This window comes from Cornus florida, unplaced genomic scaffold (assembly GCF_030987335.1).
Source record: "Cornus florida cultivar Cherokee Brave unplaced genomic scaffold, ASM3098733v1 CherokeeBrave_3.0.0_Hap2_Chr07, whole genome shotgun sequence".
Lineage (NCBI taxonomy): Eukaryota > Viridiplantae > Streptophyta > Magnoliopsida > Cornales > Cornaceae > Cornus > Cornus florida.
In genome coordinates this window covers 46,201,020-46,228,604 of record NW_026775577.1, presented here as the reverse complement: position 1 = coordinate 46,228,604, position 27,585 = coordinate 46,201,020, and the positions used below count along the sequence as shown (strand labels likewise).

The window sequence follows — 27,585 nt, the reverse complement described above, 5'->3', positions numbered from 1 at the left end:
AGAATTTTAAATTGAAAATCTAATTAAATTATTAGAAGAATTTTAAAATGGAAAGACAATTAGCATTTTATTTTAGTTAAAACTGAAATGAGTAGAAGAGTTTTCATATTAACAGATTTTAAATTGGAAACTAAATTGACTTAGTAGAAGAGTTTTAAATTGGAAATTCAATTAGTATTTTATTTTAGATATCATTAAAATTAGTATTTTAATTAAAATTAAATTCAGTAGAAGAATTTTAATACAAGTCAATGATAAGTATGGATATAATCTTATAATTATATAGATATAGATTTAGATAGAATATTTGTCAATTTATAAATAGAATTTGAATAACAGGAAAACATTAAATTTAATAAAAATTTTGACAACAAATTTGCTTCTGATTTTGGTTTTCTTATTTGTAAAACATCATCCATGCCTTGTTATCGTGGAGGTAATTTTAAGCTTTTCACGTCTTGAATCACATCAATATATTCGTTGCAATTGAAACCCTAGGTTACTGTATTGGTTGTTCTTATGTTCAATTTGCTTTTTTCCTTCATCCATCTAATTGGTTTGATTTAAAGTCTCACTCGTGGCATTTTATTCTGTTGTTTACTGTTCAATTATCTTTTTTCTCTGGTAAATTTTTTTTTTTCAATTATCTTTGGGTACTGTATATATCCCCCTTATATGTTTAATTCTTTTCATTGTTTTCCATTTTCATGTTGTCAAATTTTGTTGAACTGTTTTTCGTTTTGTCAATTTAATCATTACATTATGAGGCCTTCTGCATTTTTGTTTTAAAAAATATCTCATTTATTTTTTATGCTGCTTGGGAGCACTTAATTGGTTGCTTGAATTTGGAATTAGGAAAAAATTAGTTAAATTTTTGAACTAAATTTCCTCCGATCCCAAATCCAAAGCACCGATTCGGTGCTATCAAACGCAACATTATTGTATTCCTCATGAGTAAAGAATTGTCAGTGATATCTAATTATATACTTTTGGAATGTTCTACATATTAATCCCTTATGTTGCAATGTGTTTTTTGATCCTTAATATGTGTATGTACACTTATTTCTTGCAGCATGATAGACTGTAATATTGTTCATATCTACATGATGCTGCTTTGCTTGATACATTTGACCTTTTGTCTCTTTGTCCCTCTGTTCATTGAAGTGTGGTTCTCTATTTCATTATATGTGGCTTTGTCTTTGTAGGAAGTGGGTCTCAATCTTCCGGTTCATCACCCTTTTCCGGATGGGGAGGAAGTAGTTTTGGGTCTCGATATTCTGGTGTGTGATCCTTCTTCAACGAAAGCAAAAGCCTCAATGTAAGGATTTGGCTTTCTCACTTATTGTTTGATAATTGCTATCAAAACCTTCATATTTGAAAATTCGTAGACATATATATAGACATAATATTCCCAAAGTGCATTTTTTAAAAATTTATTTATTATTATTTTTCATAAAGTGGTCATTATATGCTGCCATCTCGGCTAAAAGCTAGCGAATTCTTTTTGGTTCATCTCTTTAGCATATGTGGGAAAGTGCTTAAACATCTTAGAACAAAAGGCACATTGGTCATTGCAGTTCATGCATAATCTATTTTGAAGTTTTCGTAACTTACATTTGGTGTAGCTTGTGTAATGTCTTATGTTTTGTAATTTTTTGTGTGTAATTATTGATTGATAGCCAAACCCCAATTAGTTCAGAAAATGAGTTTTTGAGTTGAGTTAAATTTATTGACTCTTTAGCAATGGAATCCAAGTTGATGAATGCCAATTGTTTTTTTTTTTTCTCCTTGATAAGTAAGATTTTATAGAAGGCTCTCAAAAGGGGAGCGCTCCCAAAGAAGACAACCACCGTCCAAGACGACACTATAGCTTTAAGCTATCCACAAAATCCAAAAGAGAATCCATTGAATTACAGTCTTGCCCATTTACCCAAAAGAATAAAGAAGTAATAATACTGTATTTAATAGCCCAAATGGGAGAGTGGGAGACTCCTTTCCCTAAAAAAATCTCCTATTTCTCTCACGCCGCACACCCCACCAAATACAAAGGGGAGTGGCCCTCCAACCATCTCTGACTCGGCTCTCCACTGTACACCCTTTCCAATTCTCTAAGAAGTCTACCGTGGATTTTGAGAACACCCATGGAAGACCAAAAGCACCCAAAAGCATAGACCAAACATCCCTAGCCTCCGAGCATTGAATAAGAAGATGGTTGACAGATTCACCCGTTGTCTTGCACAAGCAACACCTGTTGACCACAACATGACTTCTTTTTCTAAGATTATCAACAGTTAGGATGCTTCCCCAAGCAGCGGTCCAAAAGAAGAAAGCAACCTTCAGTGGAGCTTTTGGCCTCCAAATGGCCTTCAAAGGAAAAATGTGGCCTATGCGCTCCAACATAAAATTGTAGAATGACTTAACCTCGAAAATCCCTCTTGAGGTATCCACCCACAACATCTCATCCATGCCCACTCCGACCACCACCTGGCTATAAATGAAGGCTAGGAAGTTTGACACTTCCAAAAGTTCCCAATCATGGAACTATCGATGGACCTGCACATCCCAAGTCACCCTCCCATTATTGAGACAATAATAGTCAGCAACCATAGCATCTTTAAACACAACAATCTGGTAAAGACGCGGGAATTTGAATGCTAAAGCCAAATCCCCACACCATATGTCTTCCCAATACCTGACAATCCTTCCGCTTCTAACCTTGAACCGAATACGTTTAGAGAATTCATCCCACCCTTTACGAATTTGCTTCCAAGAGCCCATTCCTGCTGGGATTCTAGCCTCGTTTGAGTGCCACCCTCCGTCTCCCTCCCATAATGACAAGCGATAACGCGCCTCCAAAGCTTGGTCCTCTCTCTTCCAAACCTTCACAACCACTTGCCCAACGCCTTATTAAACACTTCCAACCTTCGAATTCCCAAACCCACTTTATTAATAGGGGAACACACTCTTTCCCAATTAACCAAGTGGTACTTGAACTCATCTCCTACCCCACCCCACAAAAACTTCCTCTGAATCACGTCAAGTCTTCGAATAACTGACTTAGGCATCGGAAAGAGCGACATAAAATAGGTCGGGAGATTTGAGAGCGTGCATTTCATAAGAGTAACCCTCCCCCCTTTGGACAAATATTGTTTCTTCTAACCTGCAAGCCTCCTCTCGAACCTCTCAACAATTGGATCCCACACAGCAACTCTCCTTGACGAGACTCCCAAAGGGAGTCCTAAGTAGGAGATCGGGAGACAGCCAGCACTACACCCCAGAGTATCAGCCAAGCCTTGAACTTCCTAATGTTAATCTTCAACCCTGAAACAACTTGAAAGCAGGCCAACACACACCGTAAATACCTGAACTGAAGGAGGCTAGCATCACAAAAGACAATAGTGTCATCCGCAAAGAGCAGGTGGGAAATGACTAACCGTAAATACCTGAATAAACCCAAGGTGCTCCTCCCTCCCCATCAGCTGGCTAAAAGCCTCCATGACAATGATAAACAAGAAAGGGGAAAGAGAGTCCCCTTGCCTCAAGTCACGAGAACTGGCAAAGAAACCAGCTGGGGATCCATTCACTAAAACCGAGAACCGAGCAGTTGATATACATAAAAGAATCCACGCTCTCTACTTCTACCTAAAACCCATTCTCTCCATCAAATACAACAAAAATCCCAACAAACATGATCATAGGCATTTTCGATATCCAGTTTGCACACAATCCCCGGAATACCACTTCTCGCCATTGCGTCAATGCATTCATCAGCAATCAAAATTGAATCCAGAATTTGAGGCCCTCCAACAAAAGCATTCTGGGAGTCTGAGATCACCCCATTGAGAACTCTCCTCAACCGAATGGCTAAGACTTTTGCAATAATCTTTTACACCGCCCCAGCAAGACTAATGGGTATAAAGTCCTTCGCCTCACATGGTCCGCTCTTTTCGGGGACAAGAGTAATGTAGGAAGCATCGAGACTTTTCTCAAAAGAGCCATGCAGAAAAAAAGAATTGATTGCCCCCATCACCTCTGCCTTCACCACCTCTGAATTCTGTTGAAAGAAAGCTAAAGTAAACCCATCTGGCACAGGAGCGTTATCCCCATCACAACTCCTCAAAGCCGCCAACACCTCTTCCTCCACGAATGGCATTTCAAGCTAGTCTCTATCACCTTCCGATAATGCAGCCCATCAAGAAGAGGCCTCCAACTCTCAGTCACCTCAAAAAGCTGCTTGTAAAAAGACACGAAGCTATCCTGGATATCATCATCCCTAGAAACCGTAACTCCATTAAACTGCGTTCTCCCAATGTGGTTAAATCTTCTGTGAGCGTTGGCCATTTGGTGAAAAAACTTCGTATTTCAATCACCTTCCTTGAGCCAGAGGGCTCTAGACTTCTGTCTCCAAGAGATCTCCTCCATCACCGCAATCTCTCCAGACTCAACCTTACACTCCTCCCTTCTGCTAATATCCCTGATACTAAGGCCCACCTCACCCTCCTTTCTATCCAAATCTGAGATTTCTAGGAGGATTCTATTCTTTCGCCACTTGAGATTACCAAACACTTTTTTATTCCATTTCTTGATGTCGTTCTTCAACAACCTTAAAATGGAGGCTAAACGGAAACTCGGACTGCCCCTTACCTTATATCCCATACACCACAACCGAATCCTATCTTTGAAGTCATCAACCTGAAGCCACATATTTTTAAACCGGTATGTGGTCCGAAATAGCACGGGCAAAAGCCATCTGAGAAACATCCGGGAACTTCTCTTCCAAATCTCCCGAAATTAGAAATTTGTCCAACCGTGACAACGTTGGAGAATCCCGTCCACTAGACCACATAAACTGGCCTCCTTCCATCGGATGATCCATGAGATGGTGAGAGTCAATAAAATCTGAAAAGTCCGTCGTGGCAGGAGACCAAGGACCCCCTGTGGATCTCTCACTAGGAGAACGGATGGCATTAACATCACCCCCAACACACCACGGGGCATCCCACCTTGATTTAGCATACCCCAACTCCTCCCACAGAACTCTCCTTTCAACATCCCCTCCTAGCCTATACACACCGGAAAAGACCCATTGTGAGCCATCTTCTTCCAGAGAAAACGACGACGAAATTGAGTGCCGCCCTTTCCACAAGTCAGCTTTTGAGACCCACCTTTTATCCCAAAGCACCACAATACCTCCAGCAGTCCCCTCGGCATCAATCACCTCCCAATCCACTAACCTGCCCCCTCCCACCCCAACAAACTTTTAAGAACCCGATCAGAGGAAGATGCCAGTTTAGACTCCTGCAAACAAACCACATGCACCCCCCATTTTCTTAAGAGAACCTTCCCCACCCTTCTTTTGTTCGGGTCATTCAAACCCCGAACATTCTAGGACACAACTTTGAGCTTCATAAACGCACAATTTCTTTCCCTCCCCCTCCTTCCCCCTCTCCTCCTCTTCCCCCTTCTCTCCACTTCTCCCATCATAATTGACATCGGAAATCAAAGTTCTCTCCCCCCTTCCAGCAAGGACTCTTCGTGGTTTTCACCATTTCCCACTCATCCTCAACAGCTTGAAACATGTTGTGAGTCTACTCTTCCTCCCCACCACATGATAATCCCCGCATCTTACTAGTTCCTCCGATGCACTCCATAAACCACTCCTCATTACTGCCCTCCAAATTAGCAAACCTCTGCCCTTCTCTGATAGCTGCCAATGGAGTATCAATCCCAATAGTTCCCCCATTCTCCCACACTGGTGGTAAAATATCCAATGTAGAAGGACATTCCGCCACAGTCAAAGCATCTAAGACAGAGAGCATAGACCCACCATCCGGCTCCCACTCATCCGAAGTGCTCAAATCTCTGCCCTGATCAGAAACCCCAGTACCCAGCAAATCAGGCTCAACAGAAACTGTCTTCATCCCCTCCCATTGAATCTTCTAGTCAGCTTTTAGCGCTTCAGCTGTGCCTCCATCAATCAACAACTGAGTCCCTCAGCCAACACACAGAACAACGCTCCCATCATCCTTACCTCTTGGGATAAGCTTCAGAGGCCAATCCATATGTTTCACACTGCACGTCTCAGAACATGACGCCCTTACCTGTGACATCTGAAGAAACTGATGCCCCACCATCATCCTCAAGACAACCTTCAAAGCTCACTCCAGTAACTGGGGACAGCCTTTGAACCCCCATGGTCATCCCGCCATCCACCTTTCCATCACCCCTCCTCAACACCCCAAGTAGAAGAGGGAGTAGAGATAGAAAAGAGAATTGGCAAAGGAACAGAACACATACCCGGATTATGAGCTGCACTAGTGGACTTTTCCCACTTTTGTTTCTGCTTCCTGGACCATCTTTGCTCATTCAAGCTAATCTTGGAGTGGCTCGGTCTATGGTTCCGAGAAGCAGAGAGGCCTGCACTGTCGCCTTCACTTCTCTCTCTCTGACTGAGGCACCACCTCAGGATCTCCAAATGAGCCAAATCATTCCCATCAGAACATAACCCATCTTGCAGACTATCAAAGGAATTACATAGCTCCAGCCCAGTTGAAATATTCTTTAAAGGCCCGTGGTGCTGCCTATTGGCCAAAGAATGAAAATTAGGCCTCACTTGAGTATGAGTAGGATGGGCCTTGGGCCTTCTTTCTGGCCCTGCATGTGGCCTAGCAAAGTTGACCCCTTCCCGAGTGGGCTTGTGAGGATTCCAGCCCATGAGGCCCAGCCCAAGTGAAGGGGCCACCCCGCATCCCTTTATAAGAAAGGTCACGTGACCTGCGAATGAAATTCAAATGCCTCTCATCCCTTATCTTATCCGGATAGGCGTAATCCCGTTGTGTGGTTTTATGCCAACCACGTGTCCCCTCTGCTTGGCCTCTAGAATTACGTGCCCCCTCTGTTTGGTCTCTAGAATCACGTGCTCGTGCGTGAAGCACATGTCTTCTTCTACCATGAGCAATCTGCAACTCAGGCGCCAGCAATCCCTTTCCACCCCTTCTCTGCAACCTCAACCATTCCTCTTCCGACAGGACAGTACTCTCATTCAAGGCCCGCCATTGTGGGAACAAGATTAGGAAACCTCTCAACTGCCAAATACACCCTGTAGCAGAGCCGTTCATCATTCACCAGAATCCACTCCTGGACGACTCGACATAAATAATAACCTTGCTCGCATCCTTCCTTTCATCTGCTTCAACCCTCTTGAACCCCCCATAGGTGTTGCCAATCGCTTGAAATAGAGCATACAACCACAGATGCAACGGTAAAGCAAAGACCATCATTTTCTTCTCTTTCTTTTCCTCAAGAATTCCGCACCACCCAACCCGGACCACGCATCGTCGTAACTCAGCATCTCCCCAAGTCCGTTTGCCTTCCCTCAACACCCGTATCGCCTCAGCATGAGAAGGCAATCTGAACAGCAAAAGAGAATCCGGTAGCGGGGAAATTGCCACACCTGCAGAAACCTTCCAAGCGCTCGAAGCCAATCTTCCATTCTCGCACAATCTCCGACATCTCGGTCAAACCTTCCCACCAGAAAACGTTGAATGACATCCCTTTTCCAAATGCTCTGATCATCAAGAAATAAATCTACACCCCTTTTTGACACCGACGTCTCCACAACACCATGCTTTGGGAGATTAGGTATCGTCGTCACCTCAACGTATGATCGGTGGCCAGAACTCATAGATCCAAGTCGCCGTCGTTCAAAGTTAACAACGTATAAGTGAACAAAACTTTGGGATCATAGCTACTTGCTGTTTTACGAATCCTGACATGTATATGAACCTTAGGTGTTATCATCATTAGAAATTCATATACATATAATTATTTATAAAGATGTAGAGCCGTATACCTCTTGGGATTTAGTATAGTCACACACCCACTTTAAAGACCTCTCTTGAATCTCCAAGCACCTTCCTCCTCCTCCTTGGTCTCTAGCTTCTAGAATGTCACCTCTATGACCCTTTCTTGAATTAATGCCAATTGTGATTTGAATATTTACATTGTGTTAAATTTTACAAAATAAAAAGATAATATTTAAAATTGGTACATTTTGTTGTTAGGATCATATGCATAATTGTAAATTTTACAAAATACGAAAGATAATATTTAATACTCGTCTGAACGAGCAACCTTCACAATCTGTTGTGAAGATGCGATGGATGCCTATACAACTAGTTGTCTTTTGAAGATGTTCAATAACTTCAATGAAATATGACTTTGAAGAAACCATGAACTAAGTTTTAAGGATTTTTACTAACTCTCATATAAGTGTGTGCAAAAAACAAACATTGAAACTCGATAAATCGCGTAAAACCCTTAAACCTAAGCATCTATGAAACTTAGTTCCACTTAAACGATTTCGCAAAACCCTTCCAAACCTAATTAGCATGCATTTGTGTATAGTTGTTTAGGGGTATCTAAAAAAAATCTTTAGAGCATCTCTGGACTATAATAACGTTAAGACTTGTAAGATTTTGAAAAAAAATAAAAAATAAAAACTTAAAATCATCTTCGGACCAATTATCTCTGTATTTCTAGGCAAACCTGCAATTATGCTCATTACTTATGTGTAAATTGGGTGGTTTCTAAACTAGTTCCAATGTTCCAAACTTTTTACCTCTTTATTGAAAAATAAATAAATGTCATCATTTTTGCTTTCTAGTAAGTATAACTGATTCGATGAAAAGGTGGAGGTCGAGTGACAGATCCACCCTCTCTAGCATGTGAATCCATTTTTCTGAAAAGATGGATCAAAATTACTTTGAAACAAGCGAGTTGATATCAGGGATCAAGCTTAAGTTTTGCCTAGTAGTTGCATGAAATAGAAGACTGAGAGGGGTGAACTGGTCTTTCTTCTTAGTTGGATGATTTAAAAAAAGGGTCGTTGCCTGGTTTAACAATAAAATGTTTGAGCATCAATGCACTAACATACGTTCAAGCCACATAGAAGCCATTCCTCTCCGCCTCCCCTGCTAAACTAAGGTTTCGTATAGTTCATATAGGATACATGCTTACACGCCTATGTATACATACATACATATATATATATTTGTATATATATACTGTTACACACAAATTTCATTATGTTTGTAATCTGAAATTAATTTTAGATGTGTAATCATGAATCATTTGTACATGTTTCACATAAGATTCCATATACACCATATTATACAATCCCAAATACAAATTTTTGCATGCACATATAAAGTATTTTCATATTTGTTAAACTAATTAAATGCCACATATTACTAGGACATAGAAATCTTTGTAAATCAGTAGAATATCACTTAGCTTAGTCTATAGATCGTTGATTATTATTATTATTTTCATTGGCAAGAAACGCACACACCCATGTTACCCCTTTGGGGACACGATACCTCACCATCTACTTTAAAGGGTAGAGGAGATACCACTAAGCCACAAGACCCTTGGTAGATCGTTGATTAATTGATAAATTAATCTTAGTCTCTCTCTATAGCTTCTTCTTCTTCTTCCAAGGCTGTAGAGAATAGAACATAACCTTAATTATTATTTTCACATACTTGTATATTAATGATATTTTTCCTTTGTTGGTTACTGGGTTACATAATATTTCATTTCTTTTATAGTAGGCATCCTTACTATTATTTTTAATTCATTTATAATTAGATTATCATTTTACAATAATATCCTTGAAATAAATTCTTATTTACTGACAGAGATAACCAGACTGACCATGTCACTTGACAAATCACTGTTTTGGTCACTGAATGTTCCAATACAAAGATTCTTTATCCTTACTGTTTTGGTCACTGAATTTTCTTATACTTGTATATTAATGATATTTTTCCTTTGTTGGTTACTGGGTTACATTATATTTAATTTCTTTTATAGTAGGCATCCTTACTATTATTTTTAATTCATTTATAATTAGATTATCATTTTACATTAATATCCTTAAAACAAATTCTTATTTCCTTCATCAACACATCTACCAGCAAATCAAATTGACAGACATAGATAACCAGACTGACCATGTCACTTGACAAATCACTGTTTTGGTCACTGAATGTTCCAATACAAAGATCCTTTATCCTTACTAGTTTTGATGGCAAATGGATCTTAATGAAAGAAATAATTGACAGAGCTAATTCATGTTGCCTTCACTCTAAAGTTCACATGCATAGTCTCCTCTTGTTTTTTGCAGGCACTTATAAAGATGCCTTTGTTCAAGAAGTTGGAGCTAGCAGGGGTGCTTCCATTGACTGGGATGCGCTGACTGATGATATTCGTAGTTTCTTTAACTGCCGAAGGAATTCTGGTACTTGCAAGTATTATTACAATTTGCTCCAAGATGTAAGTCTCTTCCCTCTTGAATACGTGATGCACGATATAATGCTTGCTTAAGCTTTACGGTTTCCCTTATTTTCGGTTGTTGAAGCATCTTCTGCAGTTTTTATGATATGCTATTTGAACGTGGATGCTTTTTTTATTAATTTTTTTTTTCCGAACGATATTGAACGTGGTTGTTGAATCTTACACTTTAGTTAAAATTCTTTATCTAGATGATTAGGAAGCTTTTCCAAATCTTGCCAAAAAAGGAAAAAAACCTTTTTCAGATCGGTTATGTTATACTTATTCTTAGGGTATGTGTTTTAGCTGATAATCACTTTATTACAAACTGGAACTGTGATGAAAAAACTAAATGATTTTTCTCTTGCACTCCAATACGGAGTTTGTTTTTGGGAAGCTAAAGCTTGAGCAAAGATGAAGTTTCTATTTATTTATTACTATTTATTGTTAAAGCTTTCTATAATTAGAAATTATGGGCGTAGAACCAAGTTCTCCTATCAGCTGAATACACAGATTTCTTATAAATCTATCTTCAATTATTGCCGGTCTTCTCAGTACATAATTGAACAATTGTTGGCTCATCCTAGAGTATAATAGAACAAACATGGAAAATAATAATGGCTATAGCACCATGTCAACATACAGGGTTATTATTTTGATATTTGTAAGTTTCCTACTTTAAAATGTCCACCACATCATTTGTACCATTTTCAGTTGGGCGAAGGGTAGAAATTGTTCATCTTCTGACGATGTTGTTGATTTCTTGGACTCCTTGGGTCCATAGATTCCTGTTTTGTTTGTATACATGGGACGCGTTCCCCTTTTGAACGCTTTTAATGAATTTTTACTTATCAAAAAAAAAAAGGAAAGAAAAAATGTCCACATCATTCAGAAAATTTGTAATCATGTCAGAGTTTAGATGTCACCAAAGAGTCCTAAAAAAGATAAAGAAAACCAAATTATGGATATCCAAACCATTAACGAAATGAAATACCTTTAGAAAATTTGTAATCATATCAGGGTTTAGATGTCACCAAAGAGTCTGGTAAAAAAAGATAAAGAAATCCAAATTATGGATATCCAAATCATTACTAAATAAATAAATAGATCTTATTTTTAGTGTTTTAATTTTAATATTCTCTCTTTCTGTCTCCTATACATTGGTATGTTGTTTCAAAGGCTCTGCATTGTCTCGAAATGAGGTTATTATAAGCATAGCTGCAAAAGATAACATTCCACGTTTCCAGCCTATGGTTGTTATAGGAAGTAGAATTAAATAGGCTAAAATGTTCTACGTTCTTGGATGATGAATGTGATACCCCCCGGATTTCTGAATGCTGGTTGGCCAGGCCCACGCCCGAATACCCGAGGATATCAAAACAAATTGATAATAAACGAACACAGAGTACAAAAGAATAAAGAAGAATAAATAAAATGTTGACAAGAAACTAAAACGATAATCTAATAATAAACCTCAGAATATATTTCCATTAATTAATAAACTCTTCTGATACAACTGATCCTCCAAAATACAATTCGGGAATCCATACTGTGTGGATCCCTAGAAAATCCAAACTAAACAAATGACAGCAATAACTGTTTAAATCAGGAAACTGAATCGTAAAGGAACTCCTATGTAGCATCGGAAGAATGAAGTAGACTGATCCCTGCTCAGCACGAACAACCTCTACTTCTGACGAACACCTGAAAAATAATGGTGGGTCAGGCTCACAAACAAGTTCTACTCTATTACAGTCCAAGCAGAGATCCGATACACGTATACATCCTAGTCAATCCAACAGTAACTAGTAGTCCGTATATATATATATACACACACTAAAGGAACATCACTAGAATATAGGGTTGTCTCAACCTGAATAGTAGGTAACATGCAAAACGCACATATAGTGGGCACGAATACCTAAACCTACCAGGGTACACAACTACACTATATCTAGCTACACATCCCTGGCGATATACGCACCCTAACCATTGATCCTGAGACTCAAGCTCATATCATGGCACCATACTTATATATATATAATCTATTAACCATCTTATCCGGTATAAATTAATCCTCCACAAGTCATTCAACTTGTTCAGCTGACCTGACTTGAATATAAGTAGGACTTAAAATTTTAATTAATCCATTCCCTTATATAATATATTAATCATCCATAAGTCATTCAACTTGTTCAGCTGACTTGACTTGAATATAAGTAGGACTTAACATTTTAGTTAATCCATTCCCTTATATAAAATAGGTAGGACTTAACTGATAAGTTAATCCGTCCCTAGAATGCCACCGTCCCATACCGGTGCATTAAATCACACAATTCAACAATTGATGTAACGATTAAGGAAATACATCAAACAATCCAGAAATAACTATGATAATATGACTTCAAGTTATCACAAAATAGGAATGACTTTTTATTATTATAAGTTTCCTATATCATATGTCCTACATAAACTGAATCTTATACATATGATGATATTTTATTGTACCGTCAAATAAGCATTCTCCATATCCAATTCATCCTACACATTTAATCTCAATTGTTAAAACATATTAAATGATTAAATTCATTCATTTGTTTAAAACATTCAAATAGCAAGCATCATTATGATTGAGTCTATTTAAATTTATTTAAACCCAAACCTAGTTCCTATTTAATGTTCAGGAATCCTAGGCATGTTTCTACGTTCCATCATTCCACCGATATGAAATTTACATAATTTAAACTTGTAAAAATTCATACCGGAAATCAAATCAAAATCATGCATTTATCAATTCAAAACACAAGAACAGATATGAACCAAATTCATAAAAACCTATGTTCTAATCCAATTAAACATGCATAATTATTTAATTTTATGTGTTTAATAAATCCTGAAATTTCCTAGGCATGTATAGAAACACGAATCAAAGGGAAAGAGATAGAAGAAGAACTTGCCTTAAACTTTCGGATTGAAAGTTAAACTTCTTCTTCCTTGATCTTCTCTCTAAAGGGTTTTCTCCTTCTTCCTTCCTCTTTCTCCTTCTCTCTCTAACTCTCTCTCTCTAGAATATATTACGTGATATATTTTTACTCATTTTTCAACCTATAGTTGTGTATTTATAGACTAAATAATAACCCTATTCCTTGTCCCAATCCAAGTCAACTTAATAAAGAAAAATAAAAATGAAAATATTAAAAAGGTAACTTAAAATATGTTACGTATATAATCTATGTATATCCTTATTAATTAAATAAAATATATACATTAGAATATTTATTAATACTAAAGTTACCATAATATTAAAAGGTAACTTAAAACATGTTACGTATCCTTATTATATAAATATATAAAATATATACATCAGATTATTTATTAATACTAAAGTTACTATAATATTAATAAATTATTTTCCTTTTTATATATATGTATATACATATACATATATATATATATATACACACATAGAACTATCCTTGGGTAATTATCCATACCCATCCAACCTCCTATCCAAGTAGTCCATGGAACCCAATTAATTAGCCCATTACCACTAACCATAACCATAAAATAAAATAAAATAAAATATTTAATCATTTAATTTACAATTAATTACAATTAATCAAATACATCATTTAAGCACACAATCTAATTAAACAAATAATACAAATAACACCTAGACAAAATACAAATAACACATAAATAAGTAGCCAATTAATCAAGTAACACTTAATTCAATTAAACACATAAACAATTAGTCAAATAATCAATTAAACAATTAAAAAAATACAATAAAAATAAATAAATAAATACTGAGACTATCCTTTTAAAATTAGGGGTATTACATTTTTCCCCCCTAACAAAAGAAATTCTGTCCTCGGAATTCGCCCTTACTTCCTTTCATTATTCTTCCATTATGCTTGGAAACTGTGAGCGAAAAATATCCTCCTATTCCCAAATAGACGCAACCTCACTATAAGGGGTCCACTTAACTCCAATATACCAAGTGGTAGGCAGGGTTCCTATATTTTAAGAAACACAATAATCATACGATGTGTAGGTTGTATCAAATAACAACGTAATCCTCCCATGTCGACAAGGGAATGATCTACATACCTCCAAGTGCCATAGAATATATGCACAAACTCCTATTCACCCGGCGCTAATAATTTGGTAACGCTAATTCAGAGGCGACTGCCTCAATTGCGAAACACAATCTTCTAAAAGTCAATGTAATAAGTAAAATTTACCTTTCTCCAAAAATCGCCTTCTTCCTACATAGAAAACAGAACGAGCAAACTACTCCCTGATAGAAAAACTCTAGTATACGAGTTCAACTATTTACAACATCCTACTGTTGCCTCCCAACCGCGCGTAGTTCAATACAAAGGGAAGTATCTCTTTCCGACATATTTTAAATGAAGTCAAGGTCTGATTGTACAACCCATACTTCCATTTCCAACCAACAAATGAGAGGTATGCATTGTGAAAGATACAAAACCTCCAAAGTTGTCACACTAACCTCCTTGTGCCAACAATATCACAGATAAAATTCCGACAAGTGAAGTAAACACTTCCAACTGTCCATGAAAATCTAGGATATACACCTCAAACATATCCTTTATGGTCTAATTTAATCTCTCGATTAATTCCTCCGTCTATAGATATGAAGTAGAGCTGCTGCTCCAAAATCTTCATAAAGCTCCTTCGAAATAGCACTTTGCATCCACTAATATAGACATCCACATGCTATAACACCACTATCACTGAACTATAGAACTACTATGAAGTTCTAAAATAAGTATCACTCAAATTTATGTCTTCAAGCGATCTTTCTCAATCCACCACTCAGATTCCATATAGAAAATTGAAATTCCAAATCAATGTCGATCCTTCCCATCGATCGTCACTCCTATTTAATTCAACTTCCATATTTGTTATAGGAAGTGGCTAAAGATTCCTACGATATCCGATGATCAACTTTCCACCTTTGTAGCAGGTTTTACGCTTTGGGCAATTGTATATGCATCCTTATCTGTATCTGTTCACCAAAATCGACATTTGATGTCATGATGTACCTTCTAACCGTTTGATCACACCAAGAAAAATTATAAATTTTCTAGCTCAGTCGCCCGACCGTCATATCATTATTTAAAGAAACTACGAAATCCTCCTTGAGTACCTTAAACTCCATCTGAGGAAGGTAACACCGTCTCCAAGGTCATCTCCAATATTCAAAGTTGACCTTCTCAACTACCGTAGTAATAACAAGTGTTATTATGACACTTGCTATAAATGCATCTAATAACTCAACAACTAACCGAAAGATTTAAATATTCTATCATTTGTTGAGAGCATCCATTTACATCATTGCTTTCATTGCTTCCACCAGACGGAACTTAATATAAAGTGTGAATCACCAATGTAATCCATCTAAACCGTCTCGTGATCCATTTTATTCGTATGAACTAAAATCCTACCAGTTCGAAATAGACAAGAATCAAGTTGACCTAATGTATCAGTCAACTAATATCCCATCCAGAATCCTGACCCTTGTGAAAAATCAGAAATCCCGCAACTACATCTGTAAAATGCTCTCTCATTTCCACTTTAGTATAGGAAATGGCTGCAAAGGATCTAGTGATCTTTGATGGTCCATCTCTACTATCTAATAAATATTAGAAGAACTAAAAGTTGTGAAACTCAGTCCATGCATCCTCCATCCAATTTGTCTATAGAAAGTACCGTTAGTCCAGTACCACCAGCTTTCATCTGTACCCAACGTTTAAATTGGAGCGTCTTCAAAAGCGAATTCTGTAACTAAATCTATCCACCACTGATCCGTGATAAATTTGCCGATATTGAAAATCAATCAGTAATTCCATTTATCAATAGTCAACTATGATTTTAATTCAACAAAAGTTAACAAACTACGACCTTTCCATGCATACCATGCACCTCATCTTTATAAAGGTGTTTGGTCTTACTATCTTGTCTTTAACACACCTTGCTTCTTTAAAACAAGTTAATGACAATCCGACTTCTTTGTCTAACTTCAAAAGAATATGAAATCCTTCCATCCTCTACATAGTTATCAATTTCCTAACAACAGCTAATTGTTGCAAATTGTGACAAAAAAAAAAAAAAAAAAAAAAATTCCATATTATTTATGCAAGTGAATAAGACTTATTTTCCTCCTCTATATGCAACACCGGCAACTCCTCCTAAAGACACGCCCTCACGAATAAAATTCTTGATTAAGAATAGACTGATGAATATTTATTCAGTCTACTATCCTCAATCGGTGTCATTCTAATAAGTACCTAAACCCGTACTAAATCTTCCTTTCGACTTAGTAACAACTTCTGGGATTTTTCAAGAAAATGTTCAGCAAATCCGGCACCTCAGATAAATCATCGTGGTGTTACAGTTATCTTTATTTACCACCATCTCACGCATCCCAAAATATTAACAACCACCATTATCATGGCGTTGTAACATGACACAAATCCATACCTAGAGTAAAGTAAATCAAACTAGATTATTTGACTCACAGTGATGGTTTAACTATCCCATCCCAAACAATATACTAGAATGACGCATGTCCAGGTCTAATAGATTGGCTAGAATTATGTGTATCTACCATATCCTACGACCGCATGCTCACAAATTTAGCATAAATAGCGCTATTACTCCATATTATTAAAAACAATAGTTAGCTGATCACATACTTGTGTCCCCAACTAAACCATATACCATTAACCAAAATAATCAACGAAAATAAAACCCGTATGACAAACACACTAACACAAAATATACTCCTACTTAGGACATCGTTCTTTCTAGAAAAGAAAGTCTCATTTGAAATCAACACTACCAAATTGTTTCACAATTTCCTTTTATAGTTTCGTAGGTAATCATCCAACCTCGAAACATATCCTTTAAACAGAGCATAAAAGCAACATATGTTTGCCTAAGCAAATACTAAGGGCTTAACCCTCATTCTCCCTACACGCTGAATGTAAACTATCTAACTTGGCTTTATAAAGCGAATTAGAACGTCACAACATAATACCAATACCTTCCTGAATGTGATACAAAATCATACGTTTCGTTCTGATAAGAACTCCATCAAATCCCCAATCTTTTGAAAAGTACTTCTTATATATCTCTTTTAGAGATGATAAGACAATTTAATTATAGTAGATTAATCAATACCAATTCTACAAATAACATTAGCTATATAACCAGCAAACAAGATCACCCTCGCGTGATCATCCATCTTCCAGATGTAGTACCCTCTCTCTTGGATACGCTGAAATCTCCTCCATTAGGACCCTCTTTGGACTCTTAATCCCCGCTTGTCTCCTTTTTGAGATCAACTGAAGTCGTGTCGGCCCCGATATGCAGTGACCTATCATGCACATCTAAATCTTTCCTTGGCTTATACTTTAAAGTAGCTCCAAACGAACTTAAACCTTCGATCCCTAATTCTGCCTTCAGGCAATGAAATCAATAACGTACTCCTTTACTCCTTTGGATCTTTATCGCGAACGCCTTGGACCCCATCCTTTTCCTAGTGCCAACCATTCTGTAACTACAGAATACAATTGACATCAATTCCTCCTAACGAACCGTAAATAGAGTACAATGAATCCTAATAAGGGCTCTAAGTTTTAAGAGACGCAACGCGGAAGTCACATAATGAAAGACACTCTTAACGACACTTAAACCTGGAGTGCTTTGATACCAACTATGATACCCCCTGGATTTCCGAATGCGGGTTGGCCAGGCCCACGCCCGAATACCCGAGGATATCAAAACAAATTGATAATAAACGAATACAGAGTACAAAAGAATAAAGAAGAATAAATAAAATGTTGACAAGAAACTAAAACGATAATCTAATAATAAACCTCAGAATATATTTCCATTAATTAATAAACTCTTCTGATACAACTGATCCTCCAAAATACAACTCGGGAATCCATACTGTGTGGATCCCTAGAAAATCCAAACTAAACAAATGACAGCAATAACTGTTTAAATCAGGAAACTGAATCGTAAAGGAACTCCTATGTAGCATCGGAAGAATGAAGTAAACTGATCCCTGCTCAGCACGAACAACCTCTACTTCTGACGAACACCTGAAAAATAATGGTGGGTCAGGCCCACAAACAAGTTCTACTCTACTACAGTCCAAGCAGAGATCCGATACACGTATACATCCTAGTCAATCTAACAGTAACTAGTAGTCCGTATATATATATATACACACACTAAAGGAACATCACTAGATTATAGGGTTGTCTCAACCTGAATAGTAGGTAACATGCAAAACGCACATATAGTGGGCACGAATACCTAAACCTACCAGGGTACACAACTACACTATATCTAGCTACACATCCCTGGCGATATACGCACCCTAACCATTGATCCTGAGACTTAAGCTCATATCATGGCACCATACTTATATATATAAAATCTAGTAACCATCCTATCCGGTATAAATTAATCCTCCACAAGTCATTCAACTTGTTCAGCTGACCTGACTTGAATATAAGTAGGACTTAACATTTTAGTTAATCCATTCCCTTATATAATATATTAATCATCCATAAGTCATTCAACTTGTTCAGCTGACTTGACTTGAATATAAGTAGGACTTAACATTTTAGTTAATCCATTCCCTTATATAAAATAGGTAGGACTTAACTGATAAGTTAATCCGTCCCTAGAATGCCACCGTCCCATACCGGTGCATTAAATCACACAATTCAACAATTGATGTAACGATTAAGGAAATACATCAAACAATCCAGAAATAACTATGATAATATGACTTCAAGTTATCACAAAATAGGAATGACTTATTATTTATTTAAGTTTCCTATATCATATGTCCTACATAAACTGAATCTTATACATATGATGATATTTTATTATACCGTCAAATAAGCATTCTCCATATCCAATTCATCCTACACATTTAATCTCAATTGTTAAAACATATTAAAAGATTAAATTCATTCGTTTGTTTAAAACATTCAAATAGCAAGCATCATTATGATTGAGTCTATTTAAATTTATTTAAACCCAAACCTAGTTCCTATTTAATGTTCAGTAATCCTAGGCATGTTTCTACGTTCCATCATTCCACCGATATGAAATTTACATAATTTAAACCTGTAAAAATTCACACCGGAAATCAAATCAAAATCATGCATTTATCAATTCAAAACACGAACAGATATGAACCAAATTCATAAAAACCTATGTTCTAATCCAATTAAACATGTATAATTATTTAATTTTATGTGTTTAATAAATCTTGAAATTTCCTAGGCATGTATAGAAACACGAATCAAAGGGAAAGAGATAGAAGAAGAACTTGCCTTAAACTTTCGGATTGAAAGTTAAACTTCTTCTTCCTTGATCTTCTCTCTAAAGGGTTTTCTCCTTCTTCCTTCCTCTTTCTCCTTCTCTCTCTAACTCTCTCTCTCTCTAGAATATATAACGTGATATATTTTCACTCCTTTTTCAACCTATAGTTGTGTATTTATAGGCTAAATAATAACCCTATTCCTTTTCCCAATCCAAGTCAACTTAATAAAGAAAAATAAAAATGAAAATATTAAAAAGGTAACTTAAAATATGTTACGTATATAATCTATGTATATCCTTATTAATTAAATAAAATATATACATTAGATTATTTATTAATACTAAAGTTACCATAATATTAAAAGGTAACTTAAAACATGTTACGTATCCTTATTATATAAATATATAAAATATATACATCAGATTATTTATTAATACTAAAGTTACTATAATATTAATAAATTATTTTCCTTTTTATATATATGTATATACATATACATATATATATATATACACATATAGAACTATCCTTGGGTAATTATCTATACCCATCCAACCTCCTATCCAAGTAGTCCATGGGACCCAATTAATTAGCCCATTACCACTAACCATAACCATAAAATAAAATAAAATAAAACATTTAATCATTTAATTTACAATTAATTACAATTATGTATATATATATACACATATAGAACTATCCTTGGGTAATTATCCATACCCATCCAACCTCCTATCCAAGTAGTCCATGGGACCCAATTAATTAGCCCATTACCACTAACCATAACCATAAAATAAAATAAAATAAAACATTTAATCATTTAATTTACAATTAATTACAATTAATCAAATACATCATTTAAGCACACAATCTAATTAAACAAATAATACAAATAACACCTAGACAACATACAAATAACACATAAATAAGTAGCCAATTAATCAAGTAACACTTAATTCAATTAAACACATAAATAATTAGTCAAATAATCAATTAAACAATTAAAAAAATACAATAAAAATAAATAAATAAATACCGAGACTATCCTTTTAAAATTAGGGGTATTACAATGAACATGTTTGACATTACATGAAACAGGTTGCATGGGTCATTCATCATCATTTTTGTTGTGACTTATGATTGAAGATGTGTAAAATAGGTTGTGTTTGGATTGACCCATGTTATCAAATATCTTTCTCACACGACATGAACCTAATTCTTTATTATATTGTTGATCCTAATTCTTTATTGGTTATTAGTTTGTGTTGGAACTCCAATACAATTACGGCATCTGCACATTTTGCTGATGTGCGCAAGTTGACTTTAGGAAGGTGTTTTGTTGAGTGCAAATGGAAGTTGTAGTGTGTAGCAAGGAATTCACATTGTTAAATCTATGCTTCCCCACAAGAGTTTGAATATCTCAGGCGACATTATTGAACATTTTAGGTTTAACCCGCACGGGTGGCCCCGTGGTTAAGGGGTCTCTTAGGCTGAATCATAAATTCGGAAGTCCTAGGTTTAACTCTCATAGGGCACAAAATTATATGGGATTAAATGGTGTGTAGTTTGCAGGTCGCTCCACATATCTGAGGTATTCCTTGCAGCCACATGTACCAAAGGTCACCAGATTGGAAAGGTCCCCATTTCCAAAGAAATAAAAAAGGAATTTTTGTTGATAAATCTAGGCTGCCATAGATATGAATTGAGATTTCAATAGTCAAAACTACTGGGTTAACCATTTGGTAGCTGATCAAAATATGAGTCTTTGCAAGCCCAGCTCAAGGGCTTATTTCATAATTACTTTAAGTTGCTATTTAGTGCCTTGTATTTTTTTGGTTCAATTATTTTAAAAAGTGATATAATTTGGGCCTAGGCTGGACATGGCCGTCAAAATAATTTAGTTTAAATGGGCCTAGTTGTATTAGTCTTTTTAGTAGGTGTAAATAAGTATCACAAAATGGAGGTTTGAGGATTCTAATTTTAGGATTTGTGTCCTAGTAGAAGACAGCAAGCAGCATGTGTGTATTTTGAATTTAAAGGAGTCTGATTTCAGGGTATGTTTGGCAGCACCGTTTTGAGGCTTTGGGATTGGAATTTGGAGCTCCAATCCCAAATCTGTTGTTTGGATGCTCCTAACTAAAGATGGATTTGGAATTGAATTATAATCCTAAATATCCCAATTACACAATTTGAATCCTACGGTCTGACCAGAGATTTGGAACACCAAATCAACGTGGGATTGGTCTATCTGTAGAAACGTCCCATTCTTACTCCATGCTTCTCTCGCTCTCCTCTGTGCCCTCTCCACTGAACCTGTTGCGGCGGCACCACTCCCACCATCCTTGTAACCGCCCGCCACCAGCCCCACCATCTCCACCCCCATAACCGCTACCACATCTTCATATCCTTGAGCTACGTTTTCGTGGAACGCACACCCATAACGGTGCCGATCTGTTGAGATACCACCACCAGCATTGCTGCCATTGATCATGTACTGCTCCACCACCTCGCGGAGGCCAAGATGGAGTCTACTGCCGCCGTAATAGTCTTCAACTCCCTCGCCTTCTTCCCTATGCCACCCAACGCTGCCTCCGCCCCTTGCGTTTGTCCTTTGCCTAGACTCCTCCGTCATTTGCATGAATGTCCTCACTTGCAGATTCAATGTGGGTTGTTTTTGTCTTATCGTACCAATGAAATAGGACATTAGCTTTCCTATATATATTTATATATATATATATATATATCCCTATGTATTTATATATGTGTGTGTGTGTGTGTGTGTATTTTAGTTTTATATTAATATGTATGGGTACTGTGTGCTTATATATCACAATATATATATGTAGTTATGTACATATAATTTTATGTACATATGTTTACACGCACTGTGTACACTAAAATTATTTTTAATTCAATTTCAAATCCACAATCTATCCAAACAGTAAAATTAGAATTGGAATTTAATTGCGCTTGAATTCCAAAGCTTATCCAAACATTGTATTTAGGATTGGATTGGTTGGATTGCAATATCATGAAATTGGAAATTCCAATGCAATTCCAATTCAATTCTAATTCGGCGTCATCAAACACAGCCTCAGTGTATTTTCCACCATCCTTGAAACTTTTGAAGGAATGTTATACTGTCTTGACCTGCAAACTTAAGGCCCTTTTGTGTTATGAGATCATATTGAAGTAATGGGAAATTACAAAGAATATATTGTTTGTTGTGAAATTGAAAAATTGACAATAAAATTATGATGGAAAGGGGCTGGCAACTAGTTGATGAAAGAAGGATAAAGAAGTTGCGATTTCCAGCTTTTCACATTCTAGCCGACTCACTTCTATCAGGATTAACCTTAAGGACATCCGATATGTGATACCCATTGATGACATGGAGTTGGGGTCTTCTGTCTATCACTTGAAGCCACCGTTTTCAGTTGTTTTCCCTGTGACTTCTCCCTAGAACCCAGTCATATCGGTCTCTGTTTGCTCTAAAAAGTTATCTCTCTGCACAAATACAAACAATTGCATTTCTTTTACTCATTATAACTTGCATCATGAGAGAGAGATTAATAGTCAGCCTGCTGGTTATTTGTCTAATTATTATTAATTTTTATTCATTTATTCCCTTTAATTGGGAAACAATTCAAGATTCAATCTAGTAAGAAAACCTTGGATTTGTAGAAAATGGTAGTTATGGCCATAAGGGTTCATCTTGATTTATTCTATGCTCTGATTATAAGATTTGCGTAGATTGTGTTTCTATTTTTGAAATGCACTCTTGTTATGCTTGGCGCCGCCGAATTGGCACCTTGATTGGAGAAAATTTAGTACAACTTTTGAACTAAACTTTTTCTAATCCAAAATCCAAGGCACTGATTCGGTGCTGCCAAACATAACATCTGGGTATTTGGCAGCACCGTATTGAAGTTTTGAAATTGGAATTGGATGCTACAATTCCAAATCCAGTGTTTGGGTGTTATAAACCAAATCCTGAAATTGAGCCTCTTTAATTCTATTCGCATATGTAAAATTCTTTGCAGACCCTTTTAGATTTTTAGGATGCAATTAGGTACCCAATATGAACATAAGAATGCCTCCTTGTTGAGGATTTGGAAGAAGCAGAGACTACTCCTCCACTATGAACAAATGAATTCTGATAAATACTTTAAGTTGAACGTCACATAAATTGATATGCTGATAATGTTGGTCTCTGTTGCAAATTAGGGCCTCGTGTTTGTTCAAGACTACAAAACAATTGCTGCTCTCTCTCTTTCTCACACACACACACACACACACACACACACACTCACTCATAAACACACAGAAAGAGAGACAGAATGCTTGAGGAGGTTTGGCATTATATTTCAGTTTTTGTAGCTAACTGATAATACAATAATTAAGTAAAAGTGCAAGTGGCGAGTGTTAATGCTTATAAATTTGGTTAAATTTGCATGATAATTTCGAATCTCACACGCTTGAATAAAATGTGAAAATTTGTTGGCATGCCTACTGCATGTGGTTCTTGGGACTTTCACACTGTTCAATGAGCGAAGAAAACTGTTGTTTTCTTGAGAAGATAGGGGCACTGGGTAAAAAGATAAATGGGGAGTAATTTAGAGATCAAGTATTCTTGAGCATGGGGTTAAAGACAATTTCAAGGCTTGGGTAGAGTAGTTGGTTCTAGCTTCTAGGTTTTGTATATTCTCTACAACTGTAATTCCTGTTCATATTAGTTATCTATTCTCATAGATGCAGGCTACAATAGAGGACCATGTGAAATTTATTATTTCTCTTGTGTGTGCATTAATTTGTTATATTTATGATTGGATCTCAATAAGAGTACACTTACACGCCCAACAATTGTGCATTTTAGAGGAAACCATTCTGTAACAAAAATGATTTCCTAGCCTCTGAAACCAAAACTCCTTTTCCATGCTCTCTTTCTCAGCTTGTCCACAAGATCTCGTCCGATCATTCCTCAATTAAATGAGCATTCGCGCAGAGAATAAGCTTCTGAAGGTACATCTTCCTGTTAGCAATAAGCAATAGACTAAAAGGACTTGAACTTTAAGTCCATATTTTTAAGTAGTTTAAATAAAGTTTTAGGTACACTTGAAGATTTATTGGTTAAGAATCATATGGTATTTTCTTTTTAAAAAAGGCGAACTTTGTACATTTCCCTAGCCTGCGAAGTACAGGCATGTGAATTTTTCAGTTTATTTAATAAAACTGGGTTTTTCCATTTCCCTAGTGCAAGACAATTTTTTGCCTATTTGGGAACATAACAGACTTCATAGAACTGGCCAGGCAAGTCAAGCATGAATGGGAGAGAGAGATTATCAATGTCACCCACTAGTGCTGCAAAAACTAAATTTTAAGTCTAGCAATTGGCTTGTCTTCACCCTGTGTGGGCAGGACCAGCCTCAATTATCCAAATCTATTTTTTCCTGATAAAATCTTTATTATTTTTTTTTCCTCCCCGTTCCACTGGCAATTCATGCTCGATAAAATTTGTGTTTTTTTATTTTTTATTTTAAATTCTTTTACTGGTAGATAAATTGCATGGAGTGTCTTTCTGCACGCTTTTCAGTTTTGATGCTAATTCGAGGGTAGTTTATGCATGAAAAAAATGGTAACCTGTAATAATTCAATATGACTTTAATTTTTGTACTGCTACTTTTATCCATTGTGCTTACCTCAGATGCATTCAAAATCTGGTATATTTGTCATCACCTCATCAGTGCTTTTGCGCATCTTCAATATCTGATTTCTCTGACACAGATCAAATACTAAATGTTGTATTCTTTTTGCAGCTAAAAGAATGAATGAGTTGAGATACCGACTGTACCCGATTAAATCATGAAGAGAGTGCTGGCTCTCTTCTTCTAGGCTGCTGTTGCGGATATGGTTTTACTTTTATTTTGTTTCATTTTGATGTGATTGGTTGCTAGCTCATGTTGGTTGCTATGGGTGTTCTTTTGTTTCATTTTGATGTATTTTTCTCTTACGAGTCCCGGACCCTATTTAGGACACTTGTAGCCGGGTGTATAATTGCATTTAAGGGTTTGGAGTGTACAAGAGAAACACGAGGGACTTTGGGAGAGTGAGAAAAAGAGTTTAGGGTTTGAAGGTTGAAACTTGTAATTTCTTGATTTTTGCATAATAAAATTTTTTTGTCATATCTGTGTGGTAAACCATGTAAATCTGTATTTTATTTGTGTATAAACCTATTAAAGTTCTGTTTTATTAATGTTTGATAATAACGGTAGACATAAGATGGACTAACAAATGGCAAACTCCTTCATTAGGTTTTCTATTGGTGGGTCCATTCCAACTACTGTACTAATGGATGTCAGCTGTCTTTTTAATATTTCAAAACTTTGTTTTAATTGTTTCTGCTAAAAATAGGTCGCGGAAATGCATCAAATGATCTGGTAAATTAAGAATTTTTTCTTGACAAATTGTGTGGTCAATTAAAATACAAACTCTAGATATACTTTTGCAAATATTTTCGTTCTATATTTGTAAATATTATTTTATAAATAGATTAGTAAAACATCCGTGTGATGCACATGAGTGAAAATATGTATATAAATGTGAAGTGAAAAAAAAATGTAAAAGATAAAAAGTTAAATATATAGAAGAATAATTTTGCATCATTATATATTTGTTTTTATAATTTTTGTTTTATTTTTCAAATTATAAAATAGTAGTGTCCTATAATTTCGTTTATAAATTTTCATCCTAATCAAATATAATTGATAATTACATAAAATAGATATAATTACGAAATTCACATTATTCGGTGATCCATATTGTAACAATGCACATTCATTTCTCCAACCAAGACTTCCATCACAGCTCATGATGCAACTCCTTTCGTTTTTTTTTTTTTTTTTAAATGTTATCTCTCCATTAATTTAAGGTGATCAACCAACCGCCCAAGACGTATGAAAACATGGATTGGGAGTCATTTAATATGATTTTTTTTTCATGGAAAGAAAAACACTTATACTCCTACTTTTTGCTCCTATAAAGATTTTAACCCACAATCTTCTATTTTAATAGGTGAGGAGGAGGTACACTAAGTCACAAGAGACTTGGTCTATTATAAAAATGAATAACACGAGAGTCCGGCACATTCGATTATTATTATTTTATTATTATATGAATGGTAGATGTTGTCATCCTGACTCACATAAAAATAGTGAAATTCGTTAATTTTTTAAATTTATATCATATCTCAATCTTTATTTAAATAATGGTTGAATTCATACACACACACACCCATGAATACAAATACGAGACACAAATACGACACATTATGGATACAACAAATCTTATCTTAGGAAATAAGAATATGTTATCTTATCCAAATAATGGTTAAATGCATACATACATACACACACCTATAAATCACGGATACGGGCAATATGCCACAATAAGAACACGACAATGGTATAAATTTTAAAATATAGGATACAGATGTAGTCTGAATATGTCCAATATAAAAAATATATATTATATATAATAATTTTTTTTTCTCATTTTATTTAAACAATCGAAATCAAATCATTAATTTGGAGCTTAAATGTTTGTTATTTGTTTTTTAATTTTTATATTATTATTTTTAATTAATTAATAATATATTTTAAATTGCTTTGAATCTCATTTTTCTAAATTTTTTTTTTTATAAAACTATCCCACCATATTCTGAAAGTGTCCAAAACATGTCATTGCCGTGTCTAAAAAAAATAAAATATTTAAATTTCAAGAGATCATTAGCCATATTCGACAATAATCGATGTGTCAAAGTGTCAGGTATCACCACGACAACCCTTTCTTTCTAAATACGCACTCAT

At 35.7% G+C, this 27,585-nt stretch overlaps 2 protein-coding genes across 6 annotated transcripts in view; one reads left to right on the top strand and one right to left on the bottom strand.

Moving 5' to 3' along the window:
• Positions 1–25,904, top strand: part of LOC132267144 (probable protein phosphatase 2C 55) — a 31,667-nt gene extending 5,763 nt beyond the window's left edge. For 2 of the 5 annotated variants that reach the window (XM_059768211.1, XM_059768215.1), the window contains 3 exons: positions 1,206–1,318; positions 10,190–10,338; positions 25,537–25,904. Coding sequence is in view for 1 of the 5 variants with exons in the window: in XM_059768215.1 (XP_059624198.1) it covers positions 1,206–1,288 (83 nt within the window). In the remaining 4 variants the exon portion in view is untranslated. Of the gene's footprint in view, positions 1–1,205; positions 1,319–10,189; positions 10,339–24,671; positions 24,743–25,536 lie in introns of all 5 variants that reach the window. The other 3 variants (XM_059768214.1, XM_059768213.1, XM_059768212.1) reach the window with 3 other exon arrangements.
• Positions 1,999–2,466, bottom strand: LOC132316672 (uncharacterized). The gene has a single exon (XM_059815147.1). The coding sequence runs from the start codon at positions 2,464–2,466 to the stop codon at positions 1,999–2,001; it is 468 nt and encodes a 155-aa protein (XP_059671130.1).
• Positions 25,905–27,585: the final 1,681 nt, after the last annotated feature.

What these genes read in the sequence shown, in the direction of transcription:
- LOC132316672 (XM_059815147.1), bottom strand. Translation starts at nt 2,466, where the DNA reads ATGGATGAGATGTTGTGGGTGGATACCTCAAGAGGGATTTTCGAGGTT.